The sequence below is a fragment of the Sphaeramia orbicularis genome, chromosome 8 (assembly GCF_902148855.1).
Source record: "Sphaeramia orbicularis chromosome 8, fSphaOr1.1, whole genome shotgun sequence".
Taxonomy (NCBI): Eukaryota; Metazoa; Chordata; class Actinopteri; order Kurtiformes; family Apogonidae; genus Sphaeramia; species Sphaeramia orbicularis.
The window spans coordinates 2,585,413-2,613,247 of NC_043964.1; the positions used below are offsets into that span (position 1 = coordinate 2,585,413).

General features: G+C 35.6%; 1 protein-coding gene across 1 annotated transcript; it reads right to left on the reverse strand.

The window, feature by feature from the left end:
• Nucleotides 1-2,483: 2,483 nt before the first annotated feature.
• bcat2 (branched chain amino-acid transaminase 2, mitochondrial) lies at nucleotides 2,484-27,784 on the reverse strand. Its single transcript, XM_030141121.1, has 11 exons — nucleotides 27,600-27,784; nucleotides 23,995-24,066; nucleotides 23,390-23,590; nucleotides 22,469-22,579; nucleotides 18,467-18,586; nucleotides 16,652-16,815; nucleotides 9,414-9,556; nucleotides 9,235-9,320; nucleotides 6,679-6,819; nucleotides 6,492-6,566; nucleotides 2,484-3,433 (listed from the first exon to the last, which is right to left on the reverse strand). The coding sequence occupies exons 1-11, from the start codon at nucleotides 27,615-27,617 to the stop codon at nucleotides 3,392-3,394; spliced, it is 1,173 nt and encodes a 390-aa protein (XP_029996981.1). The 5' UTR covers nucleotides 27,618-27,784; the 3' UTR covers nucleotides 2,484-3,391.
• Between the last annotated feature and the right edge of the window lie 51 nt (nucleotides 27,785-27,835).

Genomic DNA, 27,835 nt, shown 5'->3' on the forward strand with positions numbered 1-27,835 from the left:
TGTTCAGCATAAGTTTGACGTTGATGCTCAGTCTGGGAAAAAAAAGTCTTTTTCTATGGAATTCTTTAGAATGTATGACCAGATTTTGATTAATAAAGTTGGGGGGGAAAAAAAAATAGAATTTGTTGTAAATTTGATAATTTTATTTGGAAAATTTCATATACATAAAAAGAAATATTCCAAAACACACCCACATTTTAAAATCTTCCTGATGGAATTTGAAAAATATATTAAATCCTTAGAATTTATCTTTAACAAAAAAAAAAGCACTAACATCCTGGCAGTTTATGCAGAATTCTTCAAAATAGCCTAAACTTTCTGATGTATTTATATAATTTTGTTAGATAAATATATATTTTTTATTCTATTATTTGTCTATTCTGCTTTGTGTCTTTAATTCTATGCATTTTTTCTTAAATTTATTTATTCAAATGACTTTTCTTTTTGACATCTTGATGTTTGTTTGTTCAAAATGTATATGTTTTGTATACCTGAATATTTTCAATAAAGTTGAGGGGAGAAAAATGTGGTACTGGAAATGTAACATGACATTCGTAATATAGAATTTGTTGTAAATTTGATCATTTTATTTGGAAAATTTCATATCCACAAAAATAAATATACCAAAACACCCAAATTTTAAAATCTTCCTGATGGGAGTTTGAAAAATATATGAAATCTTTAGAATTTATATGTAACAAAAAAAGCACTAGCACCTTGACAATTTATAAAGAATTCTTTAAAATAGACTGAACTCTGATGCATTTATTTATTTGTGTTAGATATATTGTTTTTTTTTTTTGTACTATTCTTTGTCTATTCTGCTTCGTGTCTTTAAATCTATGCATTTTTTTCCCTTAAATTTATATGTTCAAATGCTTTTTCTTTTTGACATCTTGATGTTTGTTTGTTCAAAATGTATATGTTTTTTATACCTGAATATTTTCAATGAAGTTGAGGGGGAAAAATGGTACCGGAAATGTACTTTCAAAATAAATAGTATTAGAATGACTTTTCTCTCTGCTAACTTGATGGTGCATTCATCAGCCAATTGACAGCACTATGTTACAAGTGTTTGCCGCATTAGAGGAACAAAGTAAATATAATGTTCTTGTGAGAACAGTTTTGAACAGTGTAAATGAAGTTTAAAAGTTGATAAAGCTGAAGTTTGTAGGGCTGTGCAGGTGTCCTGTGAGCTAGACTTCTGTTAGAAGTGGAATACTGCATTAAGTCAGTGTTAATATTGTGTAGTTTTTCTCGTATATTTAACCAGAATCAAATGACAGTATAAGTAAATGGATGGCGGAGAGAAATGGAGGGTAAATCATTATTTTATCAATTGAAATTTTGTATACTTAAAATTTAAATACGTAGTTACGGAGTTTGCCCTCTAGTGGTCAGAAGGAGTAAGTACAACAGTCAAGTTAGACATAAGATAAACAATTTATTTCCGTATATTAATTTCAAAATAAAATAGTGATTGCCAGTACTTGTAGTTACATATTATGTCCATGAGATGGCAGTGTATATTGTTTTATTTCAACATTAAAAATTGACGATTAAAAAAATATAGTAAACATTCTTGTGATACTTGTGAACTTTTGAATACTTAAACATTAATGAATTATATATTTCTCTAAACATGAAAATATGAATTCACATATCTGAGCTAATAAATAATCTAGATAAAGATTTTTTTTAAACACCAAATTATTGTCAAAGTGGCTCTTACAACCATAATTAAGGAGAGTTGAGAATTACATGGGACATATCCTTCCAATAATGTAATAATGTTAATTTATTATTAGCTTTATTACAATTTAAAATAGCCCAAAATATCAAAATTTATTACAGTATTGGAGTCTAAGTGTTAAAATTATTTTGATAGGATGTTGTTAGATGTGACTGATCATTTGGTTGATACATAAGATATAGAAAATGAGATTATGTAAAAAAAATAAAAATAAATAAAAGTCACCCTCAGAGCTTTCATGAACTCAGATCCGATTTATTGTAAAAAGATAACAGCCAAATAAAACGTAACAGCACATAAAAAAAAAAAAAAAAGAGGAAACTCACATTACTAAAAATAATCCAGCGATATCCCCTAGTGCACAAAGTGGAAAACACAACAGCAGCAGAAGATCCACAGAAGGATGAGCTGACAGACTGAGGTCAGGCACTTGGACAGAACAGTTGGAGTGTGAAGTACATTCAAAGAGAGGAAAACCAGCAAAGGACCAGACATGAGGCCGAGCACACAAACACCGGTGACGGGACTTTGGAAGACAGTTAGCCTAATCCGACATCAAAACGAGGAAAAAAAATATAATTTAAAAACATCTGGAGTAACAACATAGTCTATTTGTTCCTATTATAAAGACTACACAGTAAACAAGTGCAACTATCTAACAGTCTGTTTGTTCCACAGCGTGTTCTACCTTTTTGTGCGCACCAAAGTTCGCTTAGATTTAGGTTCACTAAGGGTTTTTTTTTTTTTTTTTAATTTTCTTTAATCTCAATCTTCAGTTTCTGTGCATTCAGATTTCAACAAACATAAAATCCACTCATGTTTCCTCTCCAAAAGCCAAGGACAGTGCAAACTCTGGTGTCAAAGTGACGTGGCCCCATCAAAACTACTCATTTTTATGTACATGACAGTAACACGTGTCCTGTGTGTTTACAGGACTCTTCCATGTAACAGTTTAAAGTCTAAGGGAAAACACCACATATTGTTCCAAGTAGTAGTTTGTGTATATATGTAACTTCTTTTGTTTAATACATTTTTTTGCAATGTAAAACCTTCTCTGCAAAACGGCAAGTTAATTATAACTTCTACACACTGATAATATATTTGTAGCTCCAGTACTGAAAATATTCACCTCCTACACATAAAAATACATCGGTTTGTGCCTTTTTTTTTTTTTTTGGTAAATGCAACAATGCTACTGTGATTTTAATGAAACCGTTAATACAAGGACAAACACGTGACCCAAACAGAGACGTCTGTTCTAAAGATTTGAATGCACTCACATTCAGGCACATTTCACTCACCGTATTCGTTGACTTTTTAACCGTGTAATTGCCTGAATGTACTTTTTTTTTTCTCCTGCGGAGGAGCACAGACTTCCAAGTTGTGTCAAGTTAAACGTTGCATATTGCTGTTATTGCTTTCCAAAGTGAGCCGTTACATTCAAACCTCCAAACGTATTCCTTTAAGAGTCAGAGAAACATCTGCAGAGTTTCCCCGACGAGACAGACGCAGAGACGGGCGTCTGCCTCTTGGGGGCGCTATGTAAACAGGAGTGCATTAGTGGGATGAGACGTGGGCTGCTGGTCGTCCAGTCTGGAATAATGGGACTAAATGTGGAGACTTGTGCAATATGGCCATTTAAATGACCAGGGGTGCCCATTCACTTGATGTGCGTCCATACTAGACGAAGAAAAGAGAAAGGAAGAAGAAATAAATATGAAAAAAATTAGACTTAGTTTTCAATGCACACAAACAGTTCAAGTTTAAAGTCTACCTGAAATGGTCACGCTTACAACATTAATTGTTTTTTTCAATTATTTTTAAGCAAGAGAAAGGCAAATTCAGTAAAAAAAAAAAAATAAATAAAAAATGCTATAATTTCACCGCGTTGGACCTTTTTATTATATAATTTCCAGGCGGGGGCAGGACCTATGGGGAGGAGCCACTGTCGACTAGGGGTGGAAGAAAATATCGGTTCTGCAATATATCGTGATATTTCATTTCATGATACTGTATCAATATTAAAAAGTACTGTATCAATATTTTTAGGTATTTATTCAAATACCATACCATCTTTATTTATAAAGCACTTTAAGAACTTTACAGCAAGCCAAAGTGCTGTACACCAAACATAAAACAAGGGATTAAATAAGTAAATAAAACTAGTGATAACACAGGGTGTTAAGTGGGCTAAGAACAACAAAATACAACCATCATAAAAACAAACACAAATTAAAATCTGTTAAGAACAGCATAAAAAAAACAAAAAACAGACATGTCACTCACTGATTAAAAGCTAATGAGAAAAAGTGTGTTTTTAGATGTGATTTAAAGACAGGTTCAGACTGAGCCTGTCTAACAACTAAGGGCAACTGGTTCCACAACTTTGGGGCGACAACAGAAAAGGCACGATCCCCACGAAGCTTCTTTGTAGTTTTTGGAACCACAAGCTGCAGCTGATCTGACCTGAGAGCACGAGGGGGGGCGTAGGGGTGGATCAAATAGAGATATGGTGGAGGTTCATGTTTTTGTTTTTCTTTTTTGTGTTTGTTTTATTTCTATATTCACATGGGTATTTTGCTCTGTTGTTTGTACTAAAAAGTACTATTTGGATATTGTAGGTCATGCATGTAGTTCTTTTAAACCGATAACAGTTTTGTTAAATAATGGTTATTTCAATCATCTTAAAAGCACTTTCTGTGCATTATGCATTCTTTTCACAACTAATAGAATATGAACATTTGTGCAGGATCTGAAACCGGAAATGTCTGTTAAAATAATTTTATATATTTATTATTATTCATAACGAAATTTGGTTTTTACAGAGGAAAGTTTTGTGATATCGTATTAAATCCTGTTGTGATCAAATAAAAATTTGTTTAGTATTTGTGCAGATTTCTGGTGTAATTAAATTTTTCAAGGAAATATTCTCTTTGAAGAAGAAATAAAACAAACAAAAAATATTGCCTTGTTAACAGTATCGTGATATATTGTGATATATCGTATCGCGTTCCTAATATTGTGATTTGTATCGTATCGCCAGATTCTTGCCAATACACACCCCTACTGCCGACCAGAAGTGGCGTCCCCGTGTTGTTTCCATGTGATCGAGTGCGAGTAAACAAGCAGTCAGGGTTCGTTCAAGGTCAAATTCAAGCACTTTTAAGGTCATTTTCAAATTTTCCAGCACAGCACCTTATCACTGGGGTAAAATACACATCTACAGGAATAATTATACTCATGATTATTTGCAACACATCGATGTAGATTGTATTATGCAATAAACGTCTAAAATTCTGTTTCATAATAGCAAAAAGTTTAGAAATTAAAGGAGAACCCAAAGTTTTATCTAAAAGGATAAAGGATAAGGACCTGAGAACACCTGGTAATGTTCTATTCTGGCATAAAGTTTTATTTTTCATAATGTATCCCCTCTGTGAGTGGCTTTGGCTTTAGTTATTATCAAAAGTAAATAAATAAATCACAGAGTTATAATTGTAAGCACTTTCAAGCATTTTTCAGACCTTGAAAACACAACATTAAATTCAAGTATTTTCAAGTATTTCAAGCACCTGTATGAACCCTGAGCAGCAGTCAGTGAGACAGATTGAGTTGGCACTTCCCCGCTCTTTGAGATCCGTCCCCTGTGTGAACCTTTCTTCTAAACCACCTCTCTTCAGATCCATTTATTTTATTGAATTTCTCTGCAGAATTTATTTAGTTCTACTTTATAAATGTCATTGCCTGTACTGCATCCCTATTAGTACAATAAATCAATCATTAAAGAAATATGACATGCTTTTTTCATGAAGTACACAAACAATATTTAGCTTTTATTCTTGTAGACCCTGTTGAAACAGAACTTCAGGTTCACGGGACAATCACCGCTTTTCAATTATTCGATTTGTATATGCATCATATCAATTGCATTCGTACTTTAATTAATCTGTAAATAAAATGTGAACTGAACTGAACTAATCATTAATCGATCGTCAAGGTCAACCAACTAATGATTAATGTGTTATGACCCTGGGTCATAATTTGTCTATTTATATGTATGTGCTTTCTGTTTAGTGTGTGTGTGTTTCCCCCCCCCATCCTGTAGGTGTGCTGTGCCCCTTTTGTTTCCGTTTGTTGCAGGTTTCTGATTGGTGGAGCATGATTGCCCGGCCCTTTAAAGATGGCCCTGGAGCTCCCATCCTTGCTCGCTCTTGCTCTTCTGCCAGCTTCCAACCCTGTGTTCGTGTGTGTGACCGTCAGTCTTCGTGTGCTTGTGTTAAACTCCGATTGTATATATTTGTAAATAGTTTTGTTTTGTAAATTCGATCCTTTTACTGGTAGGGGAGGTCGGCTCTTTTGTTTTCACCTTTTCTCCTGTTTTGGTTAGGTAGTTAGGTAAGTTTCCTGTATTTTATTTCTTGCATTTATTTTGGATTAGGTAAGTTAGTTTAAACTGGAAGAGTTTTTGTTTGTTGTTTTAGCCGCACCCTCCCCTAACCCTTCCTTAGTTTGTTGAGCCAAATATTGAAAATAAATATTGTGAATTTTAGTTTTTGACTGACGTGTGTGCTTGGGGAGCTGGGAGGGGACAAAAGTTGAGCCTATTATGTTCGCCCTGGTGAACCCCTAGGCCGGGGCGTAACAAATGAATTAATCAATAATTTGCATCCCTCGCTGAGATTTAACTAACCTAAAGCTGTTGGATGTTGTGTGTAAATGCAGAAGTGAACAAACCCACCTGAATATCAGTAAGCTCTTTGTGGAACCTCTTTGCCAGATCCGGACCGTTCTGCATAGTGGGGATCTGGTACGTCTGAGACACAGAAGGCTGCTTTAATGACATTCCACTTTTCACAGTAAAATGGTAAATAAGTCGAACTCCTGGCAGAAGGCGGTGCAGGTAAACACAGGTGAACTCCTCCTACCTTCCCTCTGTACAGAAGGCTTCCCACTGGGCAGACGACGCAGGCGGTCCCGGCTCCGAACACCTCCAGGACTCTGCCGGAGTCCAGAGCTCCCAGCAGCTCCTTCATGCCCATGTTCCGCTCCGTCACCTTAAACTCATTCTGACACAAACAACAGGTAGAAATCAAACAAGGAAGGTAGTGAAACTGAGGGGACACTTTACAAAAACACTTCAACCTAACACACCTTCCTGCATTTGATTTGTGTTTGTAAATGCACTGTCACATTAAAGGGGGGGGGTTCTTAATAGTGATGCCTCTTTTGTAATCGTCCCACAATGCTTCTATCAGGGCTGAACGTAATATTATCATATACGACAATGAGCTAAATCCAAATTACAGGAGCTGAAATTGTTTGATAGAGGCAAACTTACCATTAAAAATACGACCAATGCTGTTTCTTGGAAGAACAATCAACCCCCCCCCCCCCCCCCCCCCCAGTACAGCAACGGACTGAAAGACTGAGACAAATGTACAGAATGGAAGAAATGACAGCACAAGTGCAATTGAAAAAGGATATTTTATTGCGTAGGTGGACTTCTGCATCGCAATATTTGTTGAAACAGCAGAATATCTAGAGAGGAGTTTATTTATGTATTTATGTATGTTTTGGGGCGGGGGCAGTGTTGTCTGTATGTGTTTTGTTTTAATGTTTTTGTTTTGCTTTGTTTTTTGTTTGTTTTTTAAGTTCAGTTTAGCTTTCTCTTCCCTTTTTTAGCTTCGACCTGTGCCATTCATTTTCCTCCTTTCCTACTTGGGAATTAACTGGTACAGTAACTAACACTGTTAAATGAGCTTTGTTGTCAAGGAGTGTTCATGATTGTATGTTAGTTTAAAAAAAAAAAAAAAACATAGGACCAATGGCCCTGTATCTCACCGGCATTTTCTATCACGAATCAATAAGTTGAATTTGTGAGGTTGTCAGGTTCTGTTTCTATGTTAGAGTCCCATGGTCTTTGTGTAGAAGATCATTCTCCCAATAAAAGTGGGCGGTACTTTCACTGCAGGAGAACTCAACGAATGAAATTAAAGTCCATATATGACTTCTAACAGTGATCAATAGGAACTATACTGATATCTGTACCCATTTACATCTTATAAACCATCAAAATATGGACCATTAGAAGCAAAGAAACGTTTTTAATATTGAAAAAATTCATCAAAAATTTTACAAATCTGAATTTCTCAAAACTGTGAATAAACTTTGTAGACATTGTCCGAACAAAACTACAAATAAAATGTGCAATGAATCTGACCTGTAGTTTCAGAAGATTGTTGAAATCGAGACATTGGTGACCTTGAGTTTGACCACTCAAGGTCAAAGGTCATGGGCCCAAATCAAAGTCTATATATGACTTCCTATCAGTGCTCAATAGAAACTATATTGATATCTGTAATCATTTCTGTGTCAAAACCCATCAAAATATGGACCATTATAAGTAAGGGCAAATTTTTTATATTTAAAAAATTCAGGAAAAATTTAAAAACCCAAATTTCTCAAAACTATGAAAAAACTTTGCAGACAATGTCCCAACAAAACTACATGTAAAATTTGAAATGAATTTGACCAGTTGTTTTGTCTCAGAAGATGTTTGAAGAACTCAGCGGTGGCCTATCGGTATTGGCCAGTGAGCAAAAAACGATGTATTTGGGTTCTACAGAGATGCAACGGCTTATAAATAATACTCTCCACACATACGAGAACATGCTTGTTTGGTACAGGCAAAAATCATCCTTAGTGTAAAAAAAAAAAATTGCCAAAAGTTACAGCTTATACTTCTTCCTACTCCTTTTCGACCATGCAAAATTCAGACTTGCACGTACTTGAAGATGGATTCTGTTCATTTAAATGCTTTTTTTTTTCTTATTTTGCTTTTTTTTTTTTTTTTTTATTTTGTTTCTTTGCATGTTCTAAATAAATAAACAGTTCCCACAAAAACTGTATCTTCTGTTGCTAAAACTGAGCAGGTGTGGAAGCAGGATTTGACCAGAATATGAACCTGGACATACAATACAATGCACTTCTCACCCTACCACAATGTAATAATCACAACCCATGCACCTCGTCTCTTAATTTTACCTCGTGCACATCCTACTTTAGCTGTATATATCCTCCTGAGACCCGGCAATGCATTTTTGTCCTCTGTAGGGAACAAGAGTTTCACAGGTTTACTTAGAAAAAAAAAATCTTGTTCATTGCAGAGGACATTACATAAAAAAATAAATAAACAAACAAAATTTATTGTATCTGAAAAACTGCTGCATTATGCTTTTTGCCATCAAGACAGTTATTAAATGTAAAAAAAGCCAAAACATTTACTTTCCTGGGTCTGAGGAGGATGTGCTTATGTGTTGTATACATTTCTTTTATACATTTATGATATGTTTATCCTGTCTTTTTGCTCTTTTTTGCTGCTAAACTAATTTTCATTGTTCCTCTAACAGTGATAATAAAGATCTGTTCTATTCTACACTGTACTTTTTTTTAACCTGACACAAGATATTCCACTGTCTTACCCAGGATCGAGCCAGGTCCAGCAGAGACTGTCTGGTGACTCCTGGAAGGATGATGCCATCCAGAGGGGGGGTGATCAGCTCTTTGTCTGCAGACACATACATTATGTTTAACAAACTACAAGATTAGATTTCAGAGTAACTCCATCCTTCTTGGAGAAGATGCCACAGAAGCGTCTGACCTCCTTTCTCATTGGTCCAGTAAATGAAGAGGTTCATGGTGCCGACCTCGGTGATCTCCTCGTCGTCTCCGTACAGCCACAGGACCTGCTGACAGCCGCGCTTCACCGCCTCGTTCTGCACCGCTATCGTCGGCCCGTAGTTACTGGAGAGGAATGACAGTAATGCACTGAGCGCTGTCCATTCATATTAATAAAAATAAACCACACAAGAGGACAGGAGCAGGAAGAAAAACCCAGAAGAAAACTGATAAACTGTCTCATTTTGTGGTTTTCTTCAACTATTAACTGCAAACTATTGTAAAATTTCAAATTCAGATTTCTTTATTTGTCATTTAAATGTTACATCAGGGGTGTCAAACTCATTTTAGTACAGATTCCACATTCAGGCTAATATAATCTCAATCAGGAGTAGAGTAAAATAATAACAGTGAAAATAGTAAAATTACATAATGAAAATGTGTACATCTACAAACTATCCTTTAAAAAATGTTAATATGTTAATAACATAACCAACAATGAACAAACTGAAATTTAAGAAAACAGGTGCAATTTTAACAATATTATGCCTCAGCTTATTATTTATACATATGTATTACAGCGTACAGATCACAGAGGATCTAAAAAAAACCCACAAAATATTTGGTAACAGGCAAAATATTGTTAAAATTGCACGTATTTATTTTAAGACATTTCAGGTTGTTGAAATATGTTCAAGTTATTTACATTTTTTCTGAAAGGATAGTCTCTAAATTTACACATTTTCATGTAATCTAACTTTTTCGCCCTAAAACAAAGAGGAAACATTTGGGGTTGTCATTATATATAGGCTATTATAATAATATTTTACTGGTCTGACTCACTTTAGATCAGATCAGTCTGAATATGGAACCTGAACTAAAATGAGTGATTGTTTCTTCTCCTTGGCTTACCAAATAAGTGTATTAGTAATAAACACAATAGGAAATTGTACAATATTTTAACATTCTGTGCCTGAAAGAATATATTACCAAACTGGACTTCTAATAAACCCCCTAGTATTTCTGGATAGAGGAAGCTAATACTGGAGCACATTCCACTTACCTTTTTGACATGCTTGATACATTCTAAGATCCACATATTCAACTGCATTTGTAAGCCCTTCCTGGACTGAACTGAAGGAAATGCGTCCTCAATTCTGTCTTGAGCTTTCATCTGCTCTTAAATGGACTTTTACTATATTATATAGATATGAATGTGATGGGAATCTGTCTCTATGCTGACTGTAAATCTATAGTTTTGTTCTGTCTGTGGTGCTGAGCTGTTTTGTTCTGTTTTGAAAAATGAAAATTTAATAAATATGTTCTTAAAAAAAGAATAAAAAAAAAAAAAAAAAGACTGATTGTTAATATTGTCGGTGTAATATTTGCATTTTGCAAATTCATCCCACAGGCTGGATTGGACCCTTTGGCAGCCCAGGGTATGTTTGGCACCCCTGCATTTCATCATATACGCACTACAAAATGAAGGTACGTTGGACTGGTCTCAATAAAAAACACAGATAAAACACTAGTCAACAGGGTAAAAAAAAAAAAGTGTGTGTGTGTGTTTTATATATATATATATATATATATATATATATATAAGCAATGCACATGATAAAATCTGTGAGAAAATGTCTATATGAAAGGTCTGTGGAATTGAATGTGTCTGTTTAATTTATCTACATGCTAAACTTTCACTCTAATAATCTGTAAAGGGTCAAAACACAACATTCAAAATCTCTCTGATGGGACATTTTAGAAGCAATCTGACAGATTAGAGTTGCTAAATGACCCACATTTTTACTTATAAATTCATTTTTGCTTTAGTAGGACCAAAAAGGATCATCTAAAACAAGGAGCTACTTTATACTGAAATAAATGTTGGAACGGCAATCAATTAAAGTTCTCTCTCTGATGGGACATTACTGTGTTTGGACCCTAAAGCAGCTTGTTGGTTGATTTTACTTTTACACAGGGATTGTTCCAACTGCATGACGGAACTGAAATGCACATCCAAAGTTTGGTAACTGGGAAAAGACACAGATATGTTGGGTTGTTTTTATGTGTGGTGATCATTCTGAGGCAACAGAATGATAAATATGACCACTGTCACCTCACATCATAAATGTCTACAGTTAAACCAAAAAACACCACAGATGTTTTTAACTGTAAAAGCATCAAATTACACCCAAAGAAGGAACAATACGTAGCACTACTTCTGTAATCAATATATTCCTGTGAGAGGAAGAATTTCAATAAACAAAGCACAATGACTGTGTTTAAGACTCAAACTGATGAGTCACACTGAGCTGCAGAAATTCAACTCAGCTGCTCTAATAAAGGTCACAAGAGGAACTGGACACACACACACAGGCATATTGTCTGCAAATAAAGTTCTTTATGCGTCTTCCAGAACTTGTAAGCAACTCAAATCCACTGGGTTCTTGTCAAAATGTTTTCATTCACGGTGCATTTATGTGAAAAATCACATTCTGTGTGATGTTACAAGTCTTTAGTCTTATACAATTTAATGTTTCTTCTGCACCATAATCATAGCCGTTGTGTAAAATATAATGAAAAATAGAAACAACATAATTATTCTGCTAATAGGGCATTTTCCAGTGCTTCCATCAGAATCATTAGCAATGATATAGACAACTGGCGTTAAAAGACAGATGGATTAATATGTTGAATATGAGAAAAATGAAAAATACAACTCAGAACTATTGCAATGATTTTTGACTTTGTAAAGTTAGTGTTAATAATCCTTCAGGTCTCTCTTTAAATGCCAAAGTGTTCAGTGTTTTATTTAACTCTCCACATCAGTCTAAAATATTTAAAAGGTGTCTGTTGAGCACAGATGCAAACCTAGAAGGGAAAAGGAGTCAGTTCCTTTTAGTTAAAATCAACATTAAATACAATTGATTTTTTAACAATCGCATACAGTGGCCACTCCAGAACACACAACACGACCAAAAAGAGGAGGGTTATTAAGAATTAATCCCATATGAGAACGAGGTAAGTAAGTCAATCCCACTCATAGAATTATCTGCTTGTGATCAAAGTCTCCACATTTGCTTTTCAGCAGATTTAGGACCTGGTTACAGGGATTTGCTCCCGCTCAGTTACAAAAGCTGGTGATAAGGCCTGGCATTCAGTCCACATTCCATTTCATATCAAACGTGTTGGATGGGGTTCAGACCAGAGCCCTGTACAGACCAGTTCATTTTTTCAATGTCAAATTACGTAAACCAATTATTTATTCAGTTATTTTTCATGGTACATTCAGTCACCATTATGAACCACATGCCGTTAGCCTCAAAGTATAATTGTAATTTTTTTTTTAACTAAATTATGATATCACAGAAAATTAATAAGCAGTGATAGGAGAGTAAAGTTACGTAGATATCACAATTTGGCCAAAAATATGACTATAACTATGCTATGAGGCTAACGATATTTAAAACTGGAATCATCCATTGTATAAGAGCCTGAAATTAACATAACTTTCAGTTTTAGGTTGTGCTCAGTAGTTGTATTTCCTGCATACATAAAGAAACTAATTATTTATCAAATTCTAGCAAACGGGACTTAATATTTCCTTTTCAGGTCAGTTTATTGCAGGACAATAAACTAGAGACAGTGCATTTTTTGGATTCCAGCAATGCTTAAAATCTGATAAAACAGCTGTGAAAAGTGTCTGGACTTTAGAGTGAAAAAGCACAAGTCAAATTTACACTTATTTTCCATCAAACAAACCATACTAGGGGTGTGAGACAATATATATCGTGATATTTCATTTCATGATACTGTATCGATACTAAAAAGTACTGTATCAATATTTTTAGGTGTTTATTCAAATGGAGATATGGCGCAGGTTCATGTTTTTGTTTTTCTTCTATTTCTATATTCACATGGGTATTTTGCTCTGTTGTTTGCACACTAAAAAAGTAGTTTTGTGATACTGCAGGTCATGCATAAAAAAACTGATAACACTGTTTTGTTAAATAATGGTTATTTCAATCATCCTAAAAGCACTTTCTACTGTCTGACAGAGGCAGATTGTTGGGATCGCACAAAAATAATGTTATGATGTTGGATGATTCAGGGGCTGTACACTGTGCATTCTTTTCACGACAAATAGAATATGAACATTTGAGTAGGATCTGAAACTGTAATGTCTGTAAAAATAATTTTATTTATTTATTTATTTATTATTATTTATAACAAAATGTTGTTTTTACAGAGGAAAATTTGTGATATAGTATTAAATCATGTTCTGATCCAGTAAAAATTTGTTTAGTATTTGTGCAGATTTCTGGCGAAATTAAATTTTTCCAGGAAATATTCTCTTCGAAGAAACAAAACAAACAAAAAATATCACCTTGTTAACAGTCTTGTGATATACTGCAATATATCGTATTGTGATCCTCATATTGTGATTTGTATCGTATCGCCAGATTCTTGCCAATACACACCCCGAAACTATACTGGAACGACTGCAGTAGTCGAATGGAAAAGAATCGAATACCTTTATTGTCAATATAACAAATACAATGAAATAAAAAGTGCTACCCAATCTGTACATCATAAATAAAACTATCAATAGCAATACAAATAAAAGCTATTTGTTCTTTCTGCTCCGCCTTGGTGCACAGAGGTTCTGCTGTGTTAAAACAGGACTTAACTGTTGTCAAACTTAACTGGACACACACTGGACAGCATTTAAATTAAACTTTAGAACCAGACAGAACAAGCACACACTGACTCTGCATAAAGAGGACGGACGGTGCTGTCGACATTCCTCTGCTGATACAGTGTGCTTTATACTACGCTGGAGTCCCGTGACTAGCGGTGCTAAATCAGGCTGGAAGTCTATGTTCGCCATTTGATGGAAGGACATCAGATTGTGTTGGCTTAGTGAGTGGAGTGGGTGTTCAGCAGTGTTACATAATCACACTGGCAGAGCAGGTGCCACTCTCAGATTGCTGTGTTGAATGAGGCTGTGATTAGAGGCCCTGCAGAGATTAAACAAGGCCTGACAGACTATATACGACCAAAACTGAACGGATGCACACAGCCTGTTTAAAATGGGATTTATTAAAACAGGAGGGAAAGAGTCTCCTGTTATTAAAAAAATCTGCAAAGTAACTAAGATCTCATCCAAAACAGTAGCAGTTGTCGCTATTAATCTTGAAAATCTGGGGTTTTTCCTCAGAAAATAAAGCCTCTTAATGTATTTCACAATGACCCAGCATGTACAAAAGCCCTCTGACAAATAGATTTTGATTAGTCACAGCAGGAAGGAGGCACATTTAAAGTGACAGTATTACCCTGTGTGACAAGTCTGACTCGTTACATCAGCAACTGTAGATCATAACAGTACTTTATTCAGATCATTTGAAGCTAAGCACTACAGTAGCCATGATCCACTATAACCTAAAGCAACAAATCAGACACATAACAGCTGTTACACAGATCTCCTACGTCCCCTTTTAAATGCTATTAAATGCTTTAACACACATGTAGAGGTGTGTTTATGGATACCGGCTCACTTCCAAACGTACTTTTCCTGCTATGACACGACAACATGCATGTCTTAAATCAGTAGTTTCCAATCTTTCTTGTCTCATAACCACATTTTAACATCACAAATTTCTGGCGACCCTAGACATTCAAAACAGATACTTTTTTTTTTTTGCTGAAATTAATTTGTTTTTGATCATGTAATAGTTTGCTATACTATGTTACAAATAAACATTAATTTTAGATGATATTTAGTCTATATACTGTATGTTATTATGGATGGAGGCACAAAGTGAGAGCTATATTATCCTTGGTCCGGATATGTCCAGTCAGTCCAGCTTGGATTTACAAGGAGGACAATTAATACTGAACAATTTCAGGTGACTCGACGTGGGGTCCCAACCCCAAGGTTGAAAAACACTGTTTTAAGCTAACCACTACTGTAGCCATGATCCACTATAACCTAAAGCAACAAATCAGCCACATAACAGCTGTTACATAGACCTCCTACATCCCCTTTTAAATGCTACTAAGTGCTTTAACACACATGTAGAGGTGTGTTAATGGATGCTGGCTCACTTCCAAATGTACTTTCCCTGCTATGACACGACAACATGCATGTCTTAAAAGAAGATTCTACTTTCTCTGTGCTCTGTGTCCACCCAAAGCCTTTCTGAAACACAGTGGAAAATCCACATAGTTGTCCTGAGTCCAAATCCATGGCTGAATGAAAACACAGCTGTGGTAGGAAGACTGATCTGACACTGATCTACTGTATGTGCTCTCCACACCTCAGCAAATACTGCAAACTAAACCCAGCTTTTATTCTGACATTTTAAAACGCATTTAAGTTTCACTATCACTGACAAACACCCTCCATTTTACTAATAGTTAGTTTACACTCACTTCATTTTAATACTAGTTGCTAGGTGCTGAATGGCTGTGTGTTTATCCTGTCTGTAAATTTATTGATGCTTTTATTCATAATTCATAAAGGTTTTATTTTTATGTTATTTAAATCTGTATTTCAAAGATGTAGACCGTGAAATCAAAACAAAACCAACCAACAAAATATCAGTAATGATACATAAAAGGTTGATAAGTACACAAAAGAGAAAAAAAAACACAATTGATAAAATTAAACATGCTCAAAAAGGAGTAGGAAGAAGTAAAAACTTGTATACTCCTACCCCCAATCTCTATTCTTTACGTTCTCAATATAAATAATAGCAATTATTATTTTATATGAATATCAATATAATAATAATAATAATAATAATAATAATAATAAAACACATCTTTATTCCTGTATACACTAATATAATAATACTCATTTACAAATTATCATACCAGTATCAGCAATCTCAGATATGAATAAAAACTTAAAAACAACAAAAACCCCATAAGGTTTGGAATGATACCCTTTGTTATTCAGATCATCAGAGCTGTGTGACAGTGGCCACTATTGTCTAAACAAAAATATGGGTCAACAGCTTTTTCCAATTGTAAAAAAAGCAGGAAAAACAAAAAAAATGTGCAGATTTATTTATGATATAAGCTCTTTGTATTTGGCAGACAATTATTAGAAGTTTTTAAGTTTAAGTGCAAGTCTTTACAGGTATATAGCAGAGTCTATATTCCCTGTATCAGTTGCCATATTTATATAAAAACAGAGTAAATGCATAAACTTACCCTCCCATCTTAAAGGCCCCGACTCCTCCTTTCCATGCTCTGACAAACGAAGGGTCAGCCAGTAGAGAAACTGGGTTAAAAGATCCTGTGGCGAAGTAGGGTCCCACTGGGCCAACGATGACAAAGATCAGCGCTTTTCCTGCTCGAGAAACACCGAGCGAAGGCTGGAGGAGGGGGAGAAGAGGTGACAGCAGGTGGTTAGAGGCAGGAACTCAGTTAGCAGCACAGTAATGAGAATCTGTATGATTGTACTAAAGCCAAACCCAACACTGAACGACTTAGTTAAGGTGAAAAGCACCAGGCATCCAATTTCAGATTTTCTGGGATTGTCCAAGAATTAGGCCTTATTGGATTGAAACGGTGAAAATGATTCACACAATAATAGGGTTTGAGATTAAACATGATTTCTGCACAATTTATCTCAGAAATCTACCACCCACAGTCAATTCTAGAGACAAATACCTGATTAATATAATGCTGGCAGCCTGTAAAAAAGCCATAACAAGAAAATGATTGAGCGAAGAACCCCCAACAAAGAAGGAATGGATTGGAATTGTTAAAGAAATATACAACATGGAAAAACTAACTTTCTCCTTGAACCTTCATTTGGACAAATTTACTCCTCATTGGCTAAAATGGACAACTATCCCAGAAGATGTGTTGCCCCAACAGGACAACACCTTATTATTCTCCTGAAAAATACACATATATCTCAGCATCTGTGTGTTTCATTACCAGCATGTGTAAGTATGCACTCCAGGAAAATGTGCACAAATGTCTCTGAAAATGGTGGATGTAATCATGTCAGCAGGTGTATGTGTATCTGTTGGGACACCAATATGTAGTTGTCTGTGTGCAACAACAATCTGTACGCTTATATTTGTATTTGTAGGTGGATGTATTGATTGATTGATGTATTTATTTTGAACATGAATGTCAAACAGAAGAAAATAAATAAACAGAACACTTAAACATAAGACATATAATACATATTTGAAAAGGAGTATGTATGTATGTCCTCAAATACATGGAATAGCAAAATGTATGAAACCCCTTAACCCTTAGGGGTTTGAGTCTATTTTGGCCGCTTTTGAGGACTTTTGATTTTGCCTTTATATACTATATAAACAAATGTTTACTATTCCCATGTTTGGGATCTGTTTTTTCAGCACAGCTTCATCTATCTCATCTGTCTATTATTTTTTTCACTTTAACCTACTATATCAACACAAAAGGCCAAAAAGACACAAAAAATATAAAATCCAATTTGAAAAATGTATATAATTTATTGAATAAATAACACACAGATGCTTAACGAACCTTTTCAGAGACTTTAAAAGTGAATATTGGTTCCAAATATTAGGTACAGAAAATCAAAATTGCAATAAATTAAAACTATACTCAAATATTTGACATAAAAGCATGTCTTTACATAAGCGTTTTCTCCAGTTTTCTGCCCACCTGGACATGATCTGATGCAACATGAGAATATATCTGAATGATCTGACATGGACTGAAACAGGACAATACCCAAACTTACTCAACCCTCTTATCATGATTGGATAATATTATGACTCACTGACCCACTTCGTTACCGTTGCACTTTAAGTTTTGATACTGCCCTGTCTGTCCTTGTTGACATCTGTTGCTTCTTATGTGTTTGCATTTTCGTTTTATTGTCTGTTAGTTAACAAAAATTTAAAATCTGTCAAAAATAAAGTACAGAAAAAAAAAAAAAAGAAAGAAAGAAAAAGCACCCTGTATGTCACTCAGCTGTGTCATTCATGGAGTCAGTTTGTGGATGCTAAATCTCACCTCAGTTCCTATGAAGGTGGGTCTGATGTAAAGGCTGGCGTTCTGGGAGTAGGGAACCCATTCCTGGTCAACCTCCACCAGCTTCCTAATGCACTCCAGCAGCTCAGCTTTGTCAAACAGCTGCAAAGACAAGAACACACCAGTCAAATGGGCTCCATTAACATTCAGCATTACCAATTTAGGGATTCAAGGAGACTAAATACAAAACACCACACACAAACTGACTTCTCACATTTAAAGACTGCATTAATACATGATTTCAGCAAACTAATCATTTACCCAAAAACTTATTTTAAAATGTATATATTTATGTATGTTGAAAGAAAAAGAACTGAATATGCCATGCTTGAAAAAGAGAAAATTGTCATTAATTTTTCCACTGCATTATCAATTCATAATAAGTAAAGCCTTATTAAGCAGTTTACTTAAACATTAATGGCAATGTATGACAAAAAAAAAAAAAAAAAAAGCAAAAATTCCCCTTTCTTAGTGATCAAAGTAATTTCTGTAGAACTCTAACCAACAGTCCAGAACATCTGTTGAAATAAACAGTTAGATTGAATGTAAACAAATCTGTCGGTTATAATTTGATAATCATTTCTTCCTTAATTGAATAGTGGATAACTAATCTAGAGGTCGACTGATATGGTTATTTCAGGGCTGATACCAATTATTAGTAATCACGAAGGCCGATAACTGATATTTGGAGCCGATATTCGTTAGCTGTAAAAATGAAAATCTCAGTGTCAAAAATTTTAATCATACAAACACCAACACTTAACTTTGTTTAAACGCTGTTCAGTATGTTTATTTTTCAAGTAAAGTAAAATATCCTGGGATCATGAAAGTTGTTAAATATTTCTTTGAGGAGTGTAAAAACAAAGTGATTTTTCCTCCCATCACACTTACTCCATCGGCTGCCAACCCCACCATGTATTTCATGTCCAGGCCAAACACTCTCAGAAAAGCAAAGGCTGCGTTTGATACTCCATTTGCATTAAAGTCCAAAATATCGACAAGTCCCAGATATGTACTGACAAACTTGCAGTGTTTCACTGATGGGTACTTCACACATAAAGGCTGCACAGGAGCTTATTCACGGATATATCAGTGGTCTCATCAAGATACAGTGAATATGGAAACTGGCCAATATCCTCACATAACCCTTCTGTGAGATGTGGCGCCAGAACAGATTTTATCACTGCAGTATACTTTGTCCTGTGCATTTTGAATCCTCCCACTTTGTCTTCAATAATGTCTCACACATCATCACCTACATTGATAGATGTGTGACAAGTGACATATGCCACAGAGTTTTTGGTCATCTTTTATCCTGTTCTGACCTACAGCAGATCCCATCGGTACTGCGAAAGACTGAATACTTGGAGCACAAGGACACCTACGTTTTTTTATGGCAGCATGTTCTTTTAAATCATGAAACTGCGCTTGTATTTCAGTTTTACAGTACTTGCAACAAGCTTTGGAGTCATCCTGTGGGACTGGGGCGATCCAACATTTTAGCTCTGGATCAGTTTCCCATTTCTTTCTGTATAATTTCTTGTATTTTCCCCACTTCTGCATGATGTTGTCCCTAAACGCTGAGAGAAAAGGCCAACACACCTCAGTGAAGCTTGTCTGAACTCTTAACTCCGTTTGTTTGAGCCGCCAACAGACAGTGACCAATCACAGAGACGCTTGATCAACCAATGACCGTCGCAGACTGATGATGTTTCTCACACACACACACACACACACACACACACACACACACACACACACACACACTCACACACACACACACTGTGCATGCAGAGCTTCCACTGTTGATTGGCATGTGCTGTATAACCAATCAGATGGTGCTGTGGGAGGGACAATACTCATAGCACAGAGACATGCAATATCGCAGACCGGCGCTCAGACAGCCGGCTGCATCAGAGCCAAAATAAGCCCATTTGAAGTTTGATCCATCATATGGCTGTTGGACACTTTAAAAAGCCGATAACAATAATGGTCATAATGACGAATATCGAAGCTGATAATCGGCTAGGCTGATAATCCATCAACCTCTAAACTAATCAGTTAACTGTAACATGTTCCATCCACAACGTCCAAACATATTTTTCACTGGTCATCAGAAAAACCTAAAAAACATGACAAAATCATGGCACATAAGATGCTGGAGATCCCAGTTTTTTTCGGACTTTGGTTTACACTAATTATTCAACACCACACCACACAGAAACTTATGTATGTTTCTGTTTATGTATGTTTAAAGGAAAAGAAATGAATATGTCATGCTTGAAAAAGAGAATATTTTCACTAATTTTACCACTGCATACCAATTCATAAGTAAAACCTTATTCATGCAGTTTACTTAAACATTAATGACAGTTTTGTGCTTCTGAGTAATGTGAAACTGTACTGTACTGTACTGTATGTAAATGACAGTTATTCATCCACAGACTTCATTACTGGATTCAAATCATTCTGTGTGGGACCACACAGTAAAGAATGGACTCAAAGCGTGCTCCTGAATACCAGAAACAGGCACACTGCCAAGAGGTTATGTAACCACACAAAGGGTTAACAGCTACAGGGTATCGCCCTTTAAGCCTCCTAGTGTAACATGCGTCATCCACTGAGGTAAAGAATGAGGAAAACTAATGGAAAGACACGGACTGCAGGACGATAGACTGTATAGGTGTGAGCATGTTACTACAGGAGATGAAATGCAAACCAGGAAGTCTGGAGTTCAGTCTGACTCGTGTCACACGTGAATCGTGTGAACGTGGTCTCTAAAACTCTGATGTTACAGGTCATTAAAGCAACATTAGATCAACTTATACTTAATTTAAATGCCTTAGAGTTACATAACTTTGCATAGCTCTGCACAAAAGAGGATCCAGGCCTAAACCAGAGTTACTGGTTACACCGTTTCAGAGGCATTTCAGCTCAAACACTGATGTAAAATTACTGGGAAATGTCTCTATCTGGGCATGAGCCTTGCTGTTTTCCTCATACAAAAGATCACCATCTTGGGCTGCATAATGTATGTTTTCATTGTATTATTCCCTTGATTTATTGATTCATTATTTAGTCTGGAAAAGTTAAAAAATTACTAAAAATGCCCCCTCCGGCCCAGGACACGTTGGAGAGACTATGTCTCTCGGCTGGCCTGGGAACGCCTCGGGATCCCCCCGGAAGAGCTGGAGGAGGTGTCTGGGGAGAGGGAAGTCTGGGCATCCCTGCTTAGACTGTTACCCCCGCGACCCGGCCCCGGATAAGCGGAAGAGAATGGATGGATGGATGGATGCCCCCTTTTTTTAGTGGTCAAAGTCATTTCTATACAACACTAACCAACAGTCCAGAACAGGTGTTGAAATTAACAATAATATTCAATGTCAATTAATCTGTCCGTTATTTTCTTAACTAACCAAATAAATGTTTCTTCTTTAACTGAATAGCTTACAACTAAGTACTTAACTGTAGCATATTCCATTCACAATGTCCAAACATACACTTTATAGACAAAAGTATGTGGACACGTTGAATTCAGGTGTTTTTCTAACGGGGGTCTGGGATACAAAACAATAACGACAAATGTCATAATACAGTTTTACATTGGGATAAATATCGTTGTATTGGTTAGTTTGGTTTAAACTGTTATCTTTGCTTCAAAATGCCTCGGAGATGGTTTTTCCCTTAATTTTACGTTTTTATCTCAAATCAGCATGAACAGGACATCTTACAGCTGTAGCCATGATGTGTCCCAATATTTTTGTCCATATAGTTTATAAACATCAATATTTCCTTAAAGTTTAATGGGAGATTTTTCTTCCCAAATGAGATGTGAAGTAAGTAGACGGTTAGTTGTGTATTAACTGAAATAGCTGAGTTATTAAGAAAAGAGTTAAGCCAAGCGATAACCTCTGACACCATCATGACCTCATATCCTTTTTTACAACAGTCAGAATTAATCACCGACATGTGGCACAAACTCACAGGAAGGCAGCTTCTGTCAGCGCTGCGGTGCATCCTCTCCATGTTCAGCATGGGTCTGAAGAGACGGATGTGGTTATCGGCTCCGCGGAACGCCTTCATGCCTTCGAACAGCTGGACACAAGGACACAGCACATGCAGGTTTCAGACGGTCATCGGCCAAGTTATTCATTTAGTCTTTTCCTCAATAAATTAATTTATTCAGAACATAAATACTGTATGTTTACTCTGTTTTAGTGAGTACCTACCACAGACAAAAGCAACAAATTACACTATCTAGTATAGTTTTTTGTAAGGATGCACCGATTCTGATTTTTAAAATGACATTTTGGTTGATACGTGATGCTGATATCAATGTTACTTTCCATGCCTTTATTTTATTTTTGTTGCTATTTATCCACTTTAACAAAGAAGTCTTCATTCTAAACATAAAAATAGCTAGTATTAGTATTTAAAGGGCTTTCTGTCCTTAATTGCGTTATTGTTGCATATAGATTCGCACAAACAAATGGCCAAAAAAATTAAATACATGACAGATAAATATCTGCCATTAGTGAAAGGACATCTTATATGACGATACTGGTATTAGATGACATATTTTATGTCTGGCCTACATATCAATGCATCCCTAGTGTTTTGTTTACTTCCATTGTTCAGTATTTTTTTAGGATCTTCTATACAAAGACAATACTAACTACAAAATTTAATACAAAGCATATGAGATTTTAACACAAGTAGCTTTTTTTCCTACTTGCATTATTAAAATATTCATCTTTAGTGTCATTTCCAGTTATTAAATATAGTCATTTCATTTGACTGGAGTCTTTATTGTTTTACGATGGTATATTTGCCCCTTCAGAATAACTACATACACATTATGGACTTATTCAATGTCAGAAACACAATAAAGTGCTCATGGCTGACCTCTATGGAGTAGTGCAGGGCCGAGCTGGCAGGATGGAGGGACAGGTTCTGGAAAGGCTTGATCTGAGGCGCCTCCCAGCCCTCCTTCTCAGACCAGGTTATGGTCAGCATGTGGTCAGAAAAGTGTTTGCCGAACACCAGCGTGGAGGGGTCGGGCTTGGCCTTGCATGCTGTGTTCCGTTCTATGGTAAGATCTGCTGCCTGAGACGGAGACGGCCAAACGAGACAGGGGGAGGAAAAAGAAGTGGACCAGACAAGAGCAGAGCGAGCAGCGAATACAATGATTGCTTGAATTATTATTATTAAGAAAGCATGCCTTAAAAATCACAATTAGTTCAGTTTTACACAGCCAGACAAGATGCTGAAATATATGGTCAATTAGACAAAATTATTTAATTTTAATTAAACTGAATTAAGTAAATACAACACACAAATGGTAAGGGAAAGAAAGAGAAAAGGACACTTAAACTTAAGATATATAAAATCTTGTTCAAGAAATTTCATCTCAAAATGATGTGAAAACATTGAGACCCACAGTGACATCAGACAAAAGAAGTTATGTCAATATTACCGTGTGAGTTAAATAAAAACATTTTCTTTAGTACCTTGAAGGAGCTTGCGAACCGTAATGACCCAAGGGAAAAGGGCAGGGCCTGAACAAGTCGCCCATGGAGTACCTACAAATGAAACATGACAAAGCACACATATATTTGTGTATATAGAGGCAGCTGTATTTATGTGCTGTTCTGTCATAAAGATTGTGATTTACTAGAAGAGTTGTCGCAGTACTGTGCAGGCTCTATTTTCAGTCGGGGTGACATGGCGAGAAATGTTTCCAACCGTGAGACTATACAGGCATCGCGTCCTACTGTTTGCATAGGTGACATGTGTGACGTGAAGCTATTCTTTTTTTGTCTCAGTATGTAGGTAGTAAACACACGGCTGCAAAATGTTGTATGGTAAATACATTGAGCACATATACAGGCTGCAAACAATAAGAGAAATGTAAGATGAGAGGGAGAGGCAATACAAGTTTACAATGCAAACATGTCATTTGTTCAATTAGACAACTTGTAATTTTGTCAAATTTAATTACAAAGCAAATTTGGAGAGAGTTGGATTGTGGGTGCAACATGTGGTAGGAAACAGCCATGAAGATATTTGGAAAAATGTACAAGATGCAAAACATGTCAAACTGGAAAAAGTTGTTTACCTTCTAACATGTTTGTGCAATTTGTTCAGGATTGCTTTTGAGTATAAATGAAGCTTATTTTATTATAATGTCAGGTCTTTTTTCCCCCTTTCGTCTCAGACTAGGATTAATTGATGGCTTGCTGAAACTTGTTTGGCATGGACTGTCTAATACCGATTCTACAGTCTGTGAACTCTACTGGCACACAACGGCATAAGTCACTTTGGAGGATGTATTTATATTTTCATGGGTCAAAACACAGTAATTTCCCGAACTTTAATAGACTCCAATTCCAACATTTATTTCAATATAAAGTAGCTCCTTGTTTTGGATAATCCCTTATGGTCCAACTAAAGCAAAAATGAATTTAAAAGTAAAAATGTGGGTCATTTAGCAACACTAATCTCTCAAATTATCTCTAAAATGTCCCGTCAGAGAGATTTTGAATACCGTGTTTTGACCCTCATGTGTATTTATCTTTGTATCTTATTTTACAGTTTTATTCCGAATTTATTTAACAGGTTGTATTCTCTTCATCTGTTTTGTACCGTATTTCTTTCAAGGTGGTTTTAATTATTTGCTTTTTGGATTGCAGCCTTTTTGTCAATCCTTGAATTACTTTTATTGTATTTTTTTGTTGTTTTGTTTTTGTTTGTTTGATGGATGCTATGACTCACAGACAGCAAACCTAGTTTACCTATGGGTACCAATAAAGTAATCTGAACCGGAATATTGGAAAGATGAGGACCATTCTAACAGAAGATTCTGCATCATTTAGTGTGTTCTGATGATGATGGAGAGTATAGTCTGACACATTAGTCCAAAATTTCCCTTAGGTGCTTGTTTGGTTTGAGATTTGGTGATTGCAAAGGCCATATAATACAAATTAATCAAAAAAACAAAACAACATACAAACTCTGAGCCCTTGTATCAAATGAATGGGAGCACCGTCCCTCCAGAAGAGACCACTTCCATGGGACTTTTCTTCTATTATGTGAGTTACATTCCAGGGCTGCTCAGTGACTCTGATGCAGGAGCTGGAGCCAATGCCTTTTCTTTTTTTTTTTTTCTTTGGCTGGATGATGCAAGTTCTTCCCTTATTGCACTCTAGATTTGAATGAGATCCCGTCCGACTAGTTTATAAATGTACATCCATTTCAATACGTGGATCACTGATACTGAATTAAACCATGTTTTAGACAGAATTCTGGTTGGTTTATTTGTGCCTAACATGGACCAGCAAATCCAATTCATCATAATATAGTCAGAAGATAAATAATATGAATTTAAGAAGTGATGTTTTTAGTTTAAGATCTGAAGAGGACACCTTAAGTCACAGCTGTCAAACATGTGGCCCGGGGGCCAAAGGGTCCAGTCCGGCCCTTTGGGATGAATTTGTGAAATGCAAAAATTCCACTAAAATATTAACAATCATTTTAGTTCAGGTTCCACATTCAGACTAATTCAATCTCAAATGGGTCAGATCAGTAAAATACTACCCAATAACTATAAATGCTCATAACTCCAATTTTTTCTCTTTGTAAATGTAAATATTTTCCTGTATTTACACTAAAACAAAGTATAATTTTGCAAAAAAAAAAATGTGAACAACCTGAAATGTCTCAAGAGAAGTAAGTGCAATTTTAACAATATTCCACCTGTTACTAAATATTTTGTGTTTTTGCAGACCTACTGTGATCTGTAAATTCTAATGTACATGTGGAAATGATCAACTGAAGCATAATAGTGTTAAAATTCCACTTATTTTTTCAGTTTGTTCATGTTATTCACATCTTTTGAAAGGATAGTTTGTAGATGTAAACATTTTCAGAATGTAATTTTACATTTTTCACTCTAAACATAGAGAAAAGTTTGGCATTGACCTTATTTATATATTATTATGTTATTATTTTACTGGTTTGGCCCACTCAGATCATATTTAGCTGAATGTGCAACTGAACTGAAATGAGTTTGACAGCCTTGATCTATGTGATCAGTAAATTAAAATCAGGAAAGTACATGATTTTCATTGAAAAAAAAAAAAAAAAAAAAAAACACAAAATACAGAACATAATATTACAATAAATGGTGATAAATCACTTAAAAAATGTTAAAAATCGTCGGCTTCCTGATAAAACTTGCTATGTGACTTTTGGCAAATTTTACAGGAGAAACAAAAAACTGTTTCTATAACAGGAAACTGAAATATGACGAAAAAATATCTGTTCCTTTAATGTTGGTACTGATGATGGAATGTAAACAACTTTCACAGGAGACTGATATTTGAAGCTATAATAGGGGAGATAGCAGGTTTTTATTCCCAACCAAATATGTCACTTGGCAGGTTTTATCAGGAAGCCGACAATATAGAGAAAAAATCTTTTATAACTGCCACAAAAGTCACACTGGGTCCTTACTGGGTAAAGATTAAGTGATGCCTGCTGTGAACCAAACTCCATTTAAAATCATTACAATTTTAGGAAGTTTGGCTTATTTTGCAAATAATATTAACCACAAGAAAACGACTGATGACAAATCCAACGTGGGCATGTATGGTCATGAACTCGGCATAGTAAACACCGCAATTAATTGATTACTTCTTTGTTAAAATTGAGACTTTTCTGGTACTTGTCGCACCAAACTGCGTAGCGATACAATGCTAGGTCATGTTAAAAATGCATTTAATTCAAACTGGGTTCGGATCGTGCAGATTGGATTAGTACGTAATTTATGTTCATGTTTTGTGTATTAATAGATAGCTTTTATTTCTGTTTCAGGCGGTGTTAATTGTCGCTGATGATTAAAATGACTTGTTTCTAGCTTTATTTTTTTTAATGTCCTCTGCATTGTTTTTTTCCCCCTCGGTGCTGGCGGGAATCGCACATGGATCTATTTAAAGGACGTGTTTATCTAAATTGGTCATTATCAATGGACTTATCAGGCTTTAAAAGGGAGTCATTTACCCAGACAGACATGGTAAACAGATTAGAACACCCAGACACTGGTCAGTGAACTCACCGATCTGAGGGCTGCCATCTCCGCGACGACGTAACGCTGATTGGAGAGTTATGTGTTCGACTGGAAACAAATACTGAGCTCAAAGTCAACTTGAGTTCCGCTTTGAAACACGAAACCCTGCTCAGCTGAGGAGAACCGACAAAAGTCCCAGACATTAAACACCCCCTTCAGATTCAGTCTCCTAACACCTGACACTCACATTTATATAAAAACAAGACTGGGGGAAAAAAAAAAAA